At 44.6% G+C, this 14,675-nt stretch overlaps 1 protein-coding gene across 8 annotated transcripts in view; it reads left to right on the forward strand.

Annotated features, from left to right (window-relative positions):
* cica (capicua transcriptional repressor a) overlaps nt 1-14,675 on the forward strand; it is a 29,343-nt gene that overhangs the window by 393 nt on the left and 14,275 nt on the right. For 7 of the 8 annotated variants that reach the window (XR_010910820.1, XR_010910806.1, XM_067477079.1 and 4 more), the window contains exons 2-5: nt 3,226-6,789; nt 7,139-7,415; nt 12,530-12,661; nt 13,831-13,984. Coding sequence is in view for 6 of the 8 variants with exons in the window: in XM_067477079.1 (XP_067333180.1) it covers nt 3,421-6,789; nt 7,139-7,415; nt 12,530-12,661; nt 13,831-13,984 (3,932 nt within the window). In the remaining 2 variants the exon portion in view is untranslated. Of the gene's footprint in view, nt 1-741; nt 2,808-3,225; nt 6,790-7,138; nt 7,416-12,529; nt 12,662-13,830; nt 13,985-14,675 lie in introns of those variants that run through there. The other variant, XM_067476701.1, reaches the window with a different exon arrangement.

Here is a 14,675-nt window from a genome sequence, read left to right on the forward strand (position 1 = left end):
AAACTTTTCCACTAGAAATAAATTCAACGCCATAACCGCCGTTGGACTTCCTAGAACAACTGTTATTTTCCCTGCGTGCTGGCAAGCCTCGAAAAGCCCTCGCTTTGTCGGTGCTTCTGCTCTCACCTACGCTGACACCTTTTCTGTCTGTTTTTTTTTTTTTTTTTTTTTTTCCTCCCCTTGCACGAACCAACGTGGCTCTTTGACTTCGTCTGTTTTAACGGAGCCCCGGGGCCTTCTCCTTGGACTAGTTTGTGGCAACACAGTGACACTTTCTGGCTCGCGTGTCACGGCGACACGAAAACGCAGGCGACGACGGGGCTCCGCTCGAAGTTGTCCCAAAAGTTTTAGCCATATTTCCACGCGACTGTCAAATTCGGATGCTTGTTTCTGGTTGTGTTGTTTATGGTGCCACTGGAGTGGATTGGCAAAGTTAACACGTCTGTTTGGGACAACACCACAGTGTCATCCAGCACAAGCAGTATGGGACGCATTACATTGTATTAAGGGTCAAATTGCCCGTTAAACCGGTTATTTCCCGGTCGCTGGGAGTAGAGGATTTTCAAGCGGCCTTGTGTGTAGTTGAGGCCTGGTCGCTGCACGTCACGGCCTGCTGTGTTGTGGAGTAAAACTGGTAGTAATCGCGGTACTACGAGGGCTTGACACATACCGTACTATCCAGCTAAACCCGAGGTGACGACATCCCGTGTTGTATTTTGCATTTTGTGCTTTGGTCCTTTGGATCTAGATAAAGTCAACAACTGTTATCGACTCGGGAATATGGTCATATATTTAGACGCCATTGCCTTTCGTGAGAAAGTGTAGTAGTAAGCCTGTCGTAGATGTGACAACCTTGAGGTATCGTTTTTTTTCTTTTGCCGTTGGCCAGGACTTGACCGTTTTAAATGCTTTTAGATTGGGTAGGAACACATCATGATGGGACTGATGGGTGTGAAAAGTTGACCACTGATTGTAGTGAATGTATGGCAATGTTGGCTGAAAACTATGTAGGACACATCAACGTGTGTAGGCATCACGCCTGTATGTTGGCAGCCGCAGTGTGACCAAGTTAACTGACTTTCTAATTCATCTAATAATGGATTTTGTGTTGCTTACATGGCGGCCAGTTTGTGTTTTTGTTTTTTTTTTCACATTGTAAGAAAAAGTGTGATCCGGTCACTTAGCTAAACCTAGCCGAACATTGAGAAAGGCAGCCGTTGGGGTTTTTCTCACCTCACATGACTTTCATCACCTTAATGCTGCCTACAGTCATGTTTGCTATGCATTTATGTCAACCTACAAAACAGGGCAAACACTGTTGTACAATTATGATATGGTTGAACTTGATAACCCGGGCTTGATGTGAACCCAATGCGCAGATAGGTAGGAGACACCAGCTTGCTGTAGCTCCTCTGTGGGCTTCCTGGCTCCATATTTCACAGAGGGCAGTGTAAATTGCATCAGTTTGCCTTTAAGCTGTTATCATTAGACCCATGACTCTGACACCAGCTGTTGTACACAGTGCACTACTGAGTAAACACACGTAGCATACCTCTATCGTGACCAAGTAAGGCCAGCTGCCAAATTATTTTATGGTGGCTGTTCGATGACTGTCGGTCCTAAATTGGGATTTACATAGAGCACAGCGATGGCTGTGAGCTCCCTAGTTCTCTGTGTGCACAAACTATCATGACATAGAGGTTTGTTGTGTGTGGCCTTGAAACAGACGGCACTCGCCTCTGAAAATGGAATTCTCTTTAGTCGATAGGATGTGGCAGATATTAAAAGGAGCTGAATAAGTGCGAGCATTCACAGACAAGACAGGAAGGCAGCAAAAGGGAAAAGAGGCAGGCAGACAGAAAAAAAAAAAAAGACTGGTGGTAAAATGGATGTAGAAAAAAGGAACAGACAGGCACACATGTACGTTAAGAGACAGTCAAACAATCACTGGCAAGCAGAGTGGTTGACAGACATCAATCCCGGACATTTTGACAGTAAATATCACAGTGTGAGTGAGAAAATTTGAATGGATTACAGATCATGGAGAGGTCCTGTTGATTCTCCCTGTTATACACTTGTTGATAACATCTTTGTGGCACTTGTAGCTCTGAGGAGGCTGTTGTATTGGAAGAAATGAGGCAGAGCACAAAGCAGCTAGAACCTGAGGGAAGTCCCACGTTTGTCAGCCACAAAGCAAATCCACCAGCTGACAACAGTCCCTCGTTCAACAAGTCAGCAAATTCAATCTGTTTTACTTTCTAAATGGAGGCAGAACTGTGAATGAGTCCGGAGTGGAATAGGAGGCATTGTGAATGACTCTGGCACAGCGGAGAGCAACACTGAATGACTCGGGTGTGGAATCACAGATTTTTGGAACAATTCTGCTCCTCTGGAGGACTGCAGCACTAAATCAGGATAGACACCAACGGGGAAGGAGAGGAGCGAAAAAGATGAAAGGGAGAGATCAATATTCATGAGAGAAGCAGAAACTGCAGGCAGGGGACAAGAATGGATGTGTAACAGCAAAGAGAGAGGGGAATAAAGTAATGGGAAGTTAGGTAATGGTCTTCCACAGGAAATGGAGTTTGTAGGGGCGGACTGAGTCTGCTTTGAAATACATAGATAAAGGTCGCCACAGAGAGAGGGAGTGAGAGAGAGAAAGGGAGGGTTTCAGTATGCAAGCGAGGAAGGAATTCCCCCGCCTCTATGGCCCTGGCCAACAAGTAGTGTGTGTGTGAGAGGAATGCGTGCACAAAGTCTTGTCTGGGCAAATTGCAAAGCGCTCCTCACTATTTCCATACTGTGTTGTAAGTCTACTTTGTGTTTACCCTACAATATGGCCTCCTGCTTCTAATCTGTACCTGGTATTGATGCGGGCTTTGTGTAATTTTAGAATAACCCCTTATGTAACGATTTGATGTGTAATGAATTTGTAGATGACTCATTTTCATTACTACTCTCGTATGATGGCGCATTATTTAGCAGGGAATACATAAAAAAAAAAAAAAGTATTTCACAGTTTAGAACTTTCATTTCTTATGCTGGAATTAATTTGATGTTGATTTTGACTTGTTTTAATAGATTTTTTTTTTTAATTCAGTCAGTCACTATTCTACTCAAAGCCCTGCATTTAGTAGCTATGTTGTGCAGTGAATAGGCTTTGTGCATGTCTGAATGCGTTTGCTACATGAGTAAACCACTCTCCCTTTTTCCCCTTTCTTTCAGAGTCTCTTGTATAAGGTGGGCAAGTGCCGAAGTCGCACAACAAAGAAAAGACAGGATGAGAGAGAGAGGCCCTGGCAGAAGAGAAAACTAGAGAGAAAGGAAAGGAGAAGGAAGAAGCAAGAACAAGGCACAGCAAAAGAGGAACGCCAAAGAGAATCTCTGGGATAAATAAATAAAAAGACTTGTTTGGAGAAAATGAAGCCGATAAAAAAGCAGGGCCGACGCTCTCCTCCCTCCACACGGGCCAAAGGAGGAAAGCGTCGCGGTGCCGGGGATGCCCCAGAAGGGGGAGAGAAGAGAGACTCAGATGAGAATAGAGACAGAAGCAGATCCCCACAAAACCAAAGTCCCTCCTCTTCTTTTTCTTCTAATTCTCACGCAGAGTCCCCTCAGGCAGACCCAATCAGAGCACGGGACACATCAGAGGGGGAGCGGTTTCACAGGGACGGGCTGTCAGAGACTACAGTATCACTTATGATTGATTCTGGGAAATTGTTGACAGCCTCGGACGATAGATCAGGGAGCTTAGCTGTGAGCGGCGGAAGCCACAGTGACAGTGGTGGTAGCAGTTGTAGTAACAGTAGTACACCAAGCGCCAACAGCAGTCCAAATCCTGCCTCCAGCCGAAAAACAGCCACCTTCAAGGCCCGCGTTCCTAAGAAAAAGTACACCTCGGAACACTGCTCATCTACTACTGTTGCTAACCATAGCAACTCTGCCTCCATCACTCCCCCTCCTCTTCCACTGAGCATCGGGGTCCTCAACCATGGGTCAGCCGGTTCAGCAAGTGACACAAACATCTTGCACTCTGATGGCAGCAGTCAGAGTAAGACCACTGGCAGGGAAGGGCCTCATGACGGTTCTCCAGGACCGCCTAACCTAATGTTGGGTGGAGAGAGGGAAAGGCCTGGAGGGGGAGAAGGGGCCAGAGACGCAGAGCGAGTGTCATCCAGCCCCCTGACACGCTGCTCCTCTACGGACACAGCAAGTGAGCACTCGGCTGACCTGGAGGTAGTGGGTGACAAGCAAATGTCTGCACGCACACATTCTAGTCTCCCTGATGCACTTTCTGATGCCCTTGCCAAAGGGCTTAAGAATCAGCGTGTCCTGGCCCGTCAGATCGGGAGAGGGAGTGATGAGGAGACAGGAGGGGAAAAACGGGAAGAAGGGGGGAGTTCAGACTTGGTGTTCCGGGCTGGGGTTGTTCGTAAAGTCAGCGGTGAATATGGAAGTTTAGAGGTGCAGCTGAATGGGGAGAAGACACTGTGTCGTTACCCATATCAACATGACAGCCCCCCAGGAGTGGTGGACATTATTCTTGATGCCCCACCTCCTGGTGTCCATCCAATACCAATTGGAACCCGGGTCTGCGTACCATTTGGCAATGAGGAAGGAAGTGAGGGCCAGTGGCAGTGGTACAGAGAAGGTGTCGTGACCCAGGTTGACACACACCCTGCTGTGGCCAACCGCTATCGTGTCCTACTGTCTGAGAAAAGAGCATGCTCTGTGGATGAGGTAGACGATTGCAGAGGGACAGCTGTGTCTACCCAGGCAGTGTGGGTCTCCCGACAAACACTTCGGCTTCTGGTTCCGCCTTGGGACCTGGATTTGCCCTCTGGAGCAGGACGAGAGGACGAAGAGGGTGTCAGAGACAAGGAGAGGGAGCGAGAAGAGAGGGAGGAGGTGGACGTGGAGCAGGAAGTTTGTCGTTTGTCAGTAATGGGGAGAGGAATGCCCTACACAGGCATGGTCCCTGTTTCCTCAACATCAGGCCACAGTATTGCTACCCCAGTAACTCCGGCATCAGTGCTCAGTCTGGCTCCGGGTCGAGAGTGGGAAATTGAGAAAGACATGGAAAGGGAGAGGAACCTCCAAAGAAAACAGGAACGAGAGAGGGAAAGAGAGCAGGAAAGGGAGAACAGTGCAAAGCAGCAACAGCAACAACAGCAGCAACACCACCCATACATGCCACTCACTCCCGAAGAAGACATGGAAGTATCCCACTTTAACATGGTCCCAGTGGGGCCAATGATACCTGGGACAAAATCAATAGCAGTTCCCCCACACCGCCACATTGTCTCTAAGCCCCCACCTGGCTACCTCAGTCCCCACCTATCGGTCGTGCGGAGTCTTGGTATCCACGCTTCCCACCTGACCTTAAACCCCAATCCGCCTCCTTCACCTGTCTTGTTAGGTCTCCCTTCCATCTCTTCAACTGCACCCTCCCCCAGAGGAGACAAGGCATCGGGAGGAGGTTCTTCCAGTGGAGGAGCAAGTGGTAGCGGTGGATCTGGATCAGGTTCGACTTCCTCTTCCTCTTCACGCTCTCGCACACCACTTACAGCGGCTCAGCAAAAGTATAAGAAGGGAGATGTGGTGTGCACACCAACAGGCATCCGTAAGAAGTTCAATGGGAAGCAGTGGAGGAGATTGTGTTCCAGGGAGGGATGCTCTAAAGAATCCCAGCGTCGAGGATACTGCTCCAGACACCTCTCCATGAGGACCAAGGAGATGGAAGCCAGTGGAGGCAGCCGGGAGCGGGGTGGAGCTGGCAGCACAGGGACACTGACACCATCTGACCTCAGACTAAGTGGCGGGAGAGCCAGTTCAGACTTTGACTGGGACGAGACATCACGGGAAAGCAGTGAGGCTAGCAGCCGTGGTGCAGACTCCCGTCCCCGCCTAGTCCTTCCTTCTCTGCTCCCCCAGGACCTGTCTCGTTTCGACTTTGATGAGTGTGAGGCAGCAACTATGCTGGTCTCCCTTGGGGGCTCCCGCTCAGGCACTCCATCATTTTCTCCCATTTCTCCCTTTTCCCCTACCCCATCACCTTCTCCCTCTCCTCTCTTTGGCTTCCGCCCTGCCAATTTCAGCCCCATTACTGCTCCTTCTTCACTTACTCCACGTCGCCATCGCCATCTTAGTGGCACTAAGATTGGCACACCAGGTGCTGAACGAGAGCGCCACCTGTCAGGAATTGTACCCACTTTTCAAACCAGCCTCACTTTTACAGTTCCCATGAGCCCCAGCAAGAGGAAGCTTGACAGCCACCCGCCGCCTCCTCTGCCCACAGCCCAAGACTACCAGGCCAAATCTGAGCAGCAGTTGGTGAGTGTGGGGGGAGGTGTGGCAGGAGAGCCAACGCAGGGCCACAGTCCTGCTGCCTTCAGAGTACTCTCCCCTCAGAGTCAACCCACAACTCCCTCTTTCCCCCGGCCCCGCAGTGCCACCAGCAGGCCACCTTCCTCTGCTGCCTCCACACCACCACCCATGCTGGTTTCTCCTACTCCTCCATCCCCACTGCCCCAAGAGCCCTCTCCACGCCGCATTGTGCCCCTTCGCGATTCCCCAGTCATTGTCCGCAACCCAGATGTCCCCCTGGCCAAGTTCTCTGATGGCCCGTTTGGAAGGAGAGAGAGAAGCCGCTCCAGGGAACACAGCCAAGCCCAACACACAGCTCCACCAGGCTTGCAGGCCCCTGTCCCCATAAATGGGGCCACCACCAATGGTGCGGTTCTCCTGCGCAACCCTACATCCACACTTGTCCTCGTCACCTCCAGCTCAGTAAGGACGTTTTTTGTGATAAATCATAGAATAGAGCCACAGGGATGGTCCATGCCCCTTTGTATAAAATATAATCATAGTATATGTAAACAATGTGTTGTCATATCATCCGACATCATCAGGTTCAATCAAAATATTTAGTATTAAAGTCTAAGCACAATTGTAAATACACTAAAAAAGACCATAGAAAGCTTTGAAACGACTCTTGCACCTATGTTAATGTAGCATGAAGTTGTATTATTGAGTGTGTATTTTTAGTTGGAAATGATCTTCAAAGAGAATATACATCTATTATATATCAGACAGTTTTCTGCAGACATTACAAACTGTTTTTGACATCTTCTCACAGTCCCTGACTCCAGCCCCATCAGGCCACGCTGCCCTGTCTAGCCCCTCCACTCCTGGGTTGATGTCCACTTCCTCAGGCTCAGTCATGTCCTCCTCTGGGTCTGGAGGACGGGAAAGGGAGAGAAAACCTGAGGGCCACCAGGACACATCTGGAGGAGTACTCCCACAGCCAGTAGCCTGTCACCCCACGCCAACCGCCCTGCTACCACTCATACTGCCAGCTGAGTCACCCCACCCTGCTCCACGCAAACAAATCATCATGGGACGCCCAGGCACCGGTAAGAAAAGATGGGTTGAGGGAATGGCAGATCATCGTGACACTGTGGCCTTGAACTTTGTTCCTGTCATAAGAAACATCTGCTGAGCTACAGTTTTGCTGTACTGCAAAAAAGGAAGTGATGTGCAGGCTGTATCATATGTGCTCCAGCCTAGTACGTCTCGCTTTCATTGTCTCTCTCAGATTGCAGCATGAAGCGTCATCATAATGCTATGGATATGACTCATGTATGCATTACTATTGTTTGCTTGCAATGTCAAAAAGAAACCATACGCACAATTTTTCCGCTACAGTTTGCCTTTGTAAAACATCGCCTTTGTATTAGTTACATTTATTTCGGTAGTAATTTGTATTTATTTGGCATCCCTTTGGCAAATGTGATCATATTAGTTTTACTTGATTTTGTGTTATTATTCTATTATAGACAAAGTATACAGTGTAAACTTTTCTGCTGCTTTGGGCTGCTTGCTGAGTTGTTGTTGTTTTTTACACTTTTTTGGCAATCGTACACAATAAACAGTTGCAAAGCCTTCTATAACATTATTTATAGTGGACACAGGGGATAGATAGTAGCATTGAATCATAGCAATATGAGGAAGGCCGATGTCCCTTTTTGTACCTGTATATAAAACATGTAACATTTTTGTTAGAATAGCGTGCACACTCATCAAAGCTGAAACACTGGATGTAAGAAAACTGGGCACTGAGAATTGGAGGTGTTTGGGTTCACTATATAATGAATGCTTGTTTCCATGCCAACCTTGCAGTATTACTGTATGGCCAACCTCAGAAATGTTACTTTGAATATATGAATAAGGGAGATGGTTTCCTGTTTCAACATGGTGGAAATCTGAGAAGTAGATTTAATGTACAGAAAATTTCTGTTGTGCAGAGAGAACATGAGAGTTTGTAGTTTGTTCAGTTTTCACAGTTCATGTTGAAGTTTGGTAAAACGACATGTTATACACAAAGCGCATAGTTGTTGCTGTAGAAAACAAGTGCAAATGTTTGAAGCCTTAAATGTATTATTTCATAACCCCTCTCTGATTAAGTGGCAACTTGATTCACATGATAGAGATAAATTTGTTGTGAAACCATTTTTTTATGAGGCGCTAAGATCAGAAAAGCTTTGATATATCAGTTGCTTAGACAGCCACCCAGGCCTGCTGCTAGCTGTGTGTAATTTGTGACTCAATGTGTGTAGTGACAGAGGTATTGGGTGTTAGTGTGCGAGTGCAGGGGGTGTCATCCTTTTTTACGTATTTGTACATATGTGTGCTTGTGTTTGTGAGAGAGAGCGATAAGGGTGTTTCACTGAAACATTGAAGGAGCAAGACTATTGACATGTCTAGACATGTACGACTGAGATCAGGAGTGGAGAGAGCAACCAGGACATTCATGCCTTTGCCACCACACACACACACACTCAGTGTACTAGACAATCAACAACCTCAGACAAGGCATCAAGGGCAGGTCTGGCGTGATATGAATGTATTTCATGGCTCTTAGCAGAAAAGGGAGTAATCGTATTGCTGGTGTGTTGTCATGGATACACTGCTTCCACTGGTAGAATTAGTGCAGTAAAGCGTTGAGGCCTGAGCTGATTACCGGAGTGCGCTTTTATTTCTCGCTCTCACATCCCTCGCACTGCTGCCAACAGCCACCTGCCTCTGTAGCATAACGTTTCCTCTGCCATACATTTTTAAAAACACCTAGAGCTACAGCAAGCCCAGAAACAAATACAGGCTAAAGGCAGTAGAGGCCCCACAGCTGAGATCTCTCCTAAATATAGCCCAGTTCGAGTGCAGCTGCATTAGCATCACAAGTTTCATTATTGCTCTCTCTGAGTACATCTACAGCCTTCAGTGAAGAAGAGACGAGAGCTCAGATGTAGTGGTTCCATCTTGAAAGGCACCTCAGGAACTTTTTTTATTGCTTCTGACCCCACAGGAAAAGTTCTCTAGTGGTTGTGGTGTGTAGTTGTAGGACAGGTGGAGATCTACATTTAAGCAGGATCACTTTCCTACCTTAAAACACATCCAACCAGTTCATCGTATCAAATGTATTTTTTTTATCGCCACCGTGTCCCACTAGTCATCACTGTCAGCACCTTCATGTAAATCAGTAGAGACAAATGTATATTCGAGTAGTGTTTCTGTGGTTTCAGCAGTCAGATTATATAATAGCACCTTAGAACCTAAACCTGGAGTCATTAAGTGTTTTGTCTCAGTACTGTCCCTGTTTCTCTTGACCTTCCCAGTCTATAGGACACAGCCTCAAACAGGTGTTGGTTTACAGAACACTTCTATCAATTTCTAATTTAATTGTTTAATAGATGTCAATAACATTCCTGAACTGTTTGTCATTGTGGGTTTTAGCAGGTAAAGGAAATTCATCAACAAAGTAGTAAACGTCATGGCTTGCTAACATGTTTGGAGTATTTTTAGGACAACTGTTGAGCTCTACTGCATAAAGATATGAAAGATCTGTTTCAGGTTTTGGATGCGGCAACAATGTTTGTTTGTAGGATTCCTGCATTTTTGGGACTTTTCATGTTTTTGGTTGACAGTTGGAAATATACTGTATAAGAGAACAGCAGACGTAACATTTCAAAGGTGCTTAAATGTCACCAATGTGTTGAACTTAGCCCTTAGATAACCAGTCCAAGTAGTACGTAAGTGTAGTTCAACCCTAATTGTGGGTGGAATCGGCGTAGAGCATCTATTTCGCAGTTTCATCAAGTCGCGTTCTGACTCACATATCTTCACTGTGAAAATAATACACGAGAGGAATAACACTGTATTTGCTGTGTAACCATTTCCTGTTGCACTGCTCATTCAGATTAGTCTCAGAACTGTTTTAGCTACATTCTGCCCGCATAATTTCTATGTTGTCATTATGAATTTGCGCAAATCCAATTTGATATCACACTGAAAAGACAAAAAAGTGTAAACTGTTAACCTGTATAGATTAACAAAGAATATTCAAAACATATCAGTGTTTTGCCGATGTTGCTGATAGTTCTGTGAATCCTTTTAAAAGAATGGAGACAATCCTTTAAACTAAGCTCGTGGTTTCACCCGACTGCGCTTATAAATTGGGCAATATTATAATATAATAATAATAATGATATAACAGCAGTGTCATTGTTTATGTCAGGAAATAAGCAACACTAAATTATTAGACGTAAATGCTAAACCACAAGTGAGATTAGTCAGAAATAAGCGACACAAACTATTGACGAACTACTGTATATGGTTTGAAAAGCTTATAAATAGCTGATTACAGTTCTGCAGTTTTCCATTATCTACATCAAATCAAGTTTTATTTTCATAGCCCCAAATCACAAATCACAAGTTTGCCTTATAAGGTTATTTAGTTGGCCTACTGCTGCGTAGCTAAATGTGACCTGTGGCCGGTCAAGTAAGGCAAGCAAACATATGCTTGCTTTACATATTTTGCATTCAAACATGTAATGTCTTGTTATTATTTCTGGTCTTGTTCAACTTAAGAAAGTGGACTTTGGTGTGTAAAGGATTTGAATAAGACTCACTTCCTCAGCTGAACTTCCTCTTGCAAACAGCAGAATAACAGGACAGTAAGAAACACGAGTGCAAAGGTTACAGTGCAGCATTAATAGTCGCGTGATGTCAGAATCAGCATTTAAATAACCAACAGCTCCCACAGTACATCTAGGATATATTTAAATTTTCCTCATCCCGCTTCACAGTATCTGGCTCTCCGTATCAGATCAGCTATAACTGGTGAATGGTTAGCTATATATAGACCATTTGATACGTTATTATATAAATATTAATGGAATTGGGAGCTAGACTGCAGCCGAGTTCAAAGCCCGTTTATTTCCACCAGGCTAGACCTGTACATGGACCGCTGCAGTTAGGCGATAAGTGGAGGGCGAAAGTGAAAATTCAGTCCTCTGAGGCTGAAGTCTTCAATATATAAATGTATTGTACACTCATATACAGATTAAACCACTGCTGAAACCATGAAGCACTACGCCGATTGCCAAAGAGGACAAAATATCCAGAAGTGCAGTAGCAGTGGTGTCATGTGGTTGTAGTTGTGTTTTTTGGCTTGCAGTAGTAGTAGTAGTAGTAGTAGTAGAATTGGGAGTTGTTTTTGTAATAGTATTAGCATTAATAGCAATGGTAGTATTATATTGTGATGCTATGGCGATATTGTTATTGCAGTTAATGATTCTGGGGAACTTTCTAGAAACATCCACTCTCTAAAACATTAGTTTTGTGACAATGCATTCTCAGATAATTCATTTGACCGTTTAATGGTTTCTGTAGCTTGCCAACGCTCGTAAACATGCCAGCAGTGTTCTGAGGCTGTGCTTACACACACTGGGGCTTGACACTTGATGCTAGCGTTAGCATACTAATGTGCTAACAATTACAGTACTATTACGTAAATCATCACTTGGGGAAAATCCGTGCCTGCGCTGGGTTCCATCACAAAATATCCAGAGTTGTCATGGCTACGCCCCTCAAAACAACAAACGTCAGCAAGAAAAATGCTATTTCTGTTGTGTTATTGCTTCTGACCATAACACTGCTTCCTAAGCAGTGGTGATAGAGACTTGTACATACTACACGGTGTACTCTGTAGTCCTTTTTCGACTTGAAATGGTTCCCACTGCAGAGACAGATCAGTTCAGAGTCCAAAGCTCGGGAGCAGTCTAGACAGTGAGGGGTCTGGAATCTCCGTGGGTTAAATAACAGGTCCCCTCATCACCCCACATACCACATGACCCCTCAGCACTTATTATGATGCGGGATGGCCTCTGATAGTGTGAGTTGTAGATGTGGGCAGAGTAGGTGCCTGGACACACAGTTCAATTCATGGTCTTCTACAGTCTCTAACTATTTCTATGAAAGTGTAGTTTTTAGTAGCGCTGTAGCTGATAGCTGGCTGGTGATCACATAGTGTTTCACATGCTGCCAGAGGGCAGAGCCCTCCCTGCTGTCTACTGTCCACGATACTGAGAAAGATAAACATGATGACATTTAACCTCCTCTCTCGCTCTGACTCTCTCTCTCTCTCTCTCTCTCTCTCCCCTCCCTGCTCTCCCCCTTTGTGTTCCAACAGTTTGGACCAACGTGGAGCCTCGGTCGGTGCCAGTGTTCCCTTGGCACTCGCTCGTTCCTTTCCTGGAGCCCAGCCAATCAGGAGCCGCTGCCCAGCCTGCTGATGGCCAACAGCTTGTCAATCAGAGCAAAGGTAACAAACGACCCTAATGCTTTTCTGTGGACACGACATCATGAAGCATTACCTAGGAGAGGGACAAGGAACTCAAGGACTTTACAGTGTGTGCTCGTATAAGTATTTTCCAAAATAATCCTGACAGAAAATATTGTGTAGTATGTTTCCTAAATAAAAGCTGCCAAAGCGCTCAAGTACAAATGTTGGTTGGACAAGCGAGCAGCCAAGTCAGTGTTTCCCAAAACAGTTGCGACTGAATTTCGAATCAGCACAGTTGGTGTTCACACCAATATAGTTCCAGTAATGTTGTTGATAACACTGTTTGTTGGCTGGAGAGCTAAAAAATTATTCATAGACTAATTTTGATTGGTGGGAATAGTCAGTAATGTAAAAGCTAATTTGAGGGCTGCAGTTTCTTTTCTGTAGAGCATCATTAGTTATTATTTTACGTAATTATATTATCTTTAATTTTATAAGTTTCTGCTTGTTTAATTAATGCGACTTTTTATGATTTTTTTTTTAGCTTAAAGCTCTATTTCATATTTCAATTTGATTGTTTTGATCAAACCGCGTTCCAAAGAATCAGTGAATGAGTCAAAAGATTATTCAAATAATCAAAAAGCGTTTGCTATTTTAGGATGCGTAAACAAAACAGAAACCAGCTTTAATTGGGTAGATTTGTTTTTACCTTTCAGTACAGAATAGAAGCTTTATTTGCATCACTGAGCACATATACATGTTAGCGGCCATGGGAGCTAGCACCCAGTGTCTCGTGGACACAACTAGTGTCATTGATCCACCAGGCTGCTTTTAGTTAAATAAATACATGCTAACATGGAGGATAATGTATATGCACCTAGTGAAAGAAAACAAGATCCCTAAAAAAAGTTTAAACAACACAACAAGAAATTCCTATAACAAACTGTATATAATCACTAAACCCGTAGCGGCCGTTTCTCTTGTATTTAAAGTAGATTCAACTTTAAATTCGATGAAGTATTTTTCTAACTGCTGCAACAGATTACAACATAGATTTAATCAGAGTTTCTCACACCTCCCACAGTCAGTTGGCCAGAATAGAGCCACCCATCAACAGGCTGCGCGCAGGACGGCCCTACATTTCCTATATGAAACTACATCCATAAAGCCTTTTATTGATTTCTACATAAACACTCTTTATTTTTTAGAGCCTCGTTTTGGCGTTGCCCTGGTGGGTGACGGGCAGAATGGCCCTCCTGACCTAGAGAGGGGATCACCGTCATGCCCTCCCCCAACCAATGACAATCCTTCTACAGACAGGGGCGGGGCTGACAGTGACACCGAAAGCGATACTGATGACCCGTGAGTACAAAGTGTATCATTAATTTTTTTAGTTGAAATTTTCCAGCCACCTGCTCTTGTCAAGGACTTGTTAGTTTTCTTTTTTTTCCTGCAAATGTAATTATTGCACATTTCAGCAGTGCTCTTTGTGTCTGTTGTCAAAGCCCAGCAATGGCTAATGGATTGCAGGTGAGATGAAGAAAAGAAGAGGAAGATGCTCAAACAAAAGATTTAATTTATATTCAGGTGTAGAGAAATGCTGTGGAAGATTAACCACATTGGAAAATGAGGCCGCTCCTTCTGTTAGACACAGGCTACGAGCAAATCTTATTTAGGCTTTGTTGACATGCAATAGCAGTAACCTGTTAATTTTATCTAAATTCTCTGACTTATAGATTGGAGTTTTTCGTAGCAGATACTTATATGAATATTTATTCAGATTCATATCGTGAGCAAGTAGTAGTTTCCTGATTTATTTCCAACCTTGATTAACTGTACGTGAGACTTAGAAAAATGATCTGTATCCATTTAAATATGTAGCTGCATGTGACTATGCCATATTCCTCACATAAGAACACGATGTTCTTGAGTTCACCTTCTGTCTCTTAAAAAGTTTTGTAATTTGTTTTGGTGGTACTTTTAAAATAGGCTAAACTCATTTAGAGAAAAAAAAAACACTTGATACCGTTTGTTTCCTTTCTGCAACTCTCAG

Source organism: Channa argus, chromosome 1, assembly GCF_033026475.1.
Source record: "Channa argus isolate prfri chromosome 1, Channa argus male v1.0, whole genome shotgun sequence".
NCBI lineage: Eukaryota > Metazoa > Chordata > Actinopteri > Anabantiformes > Channidae > Channa > Channa argus.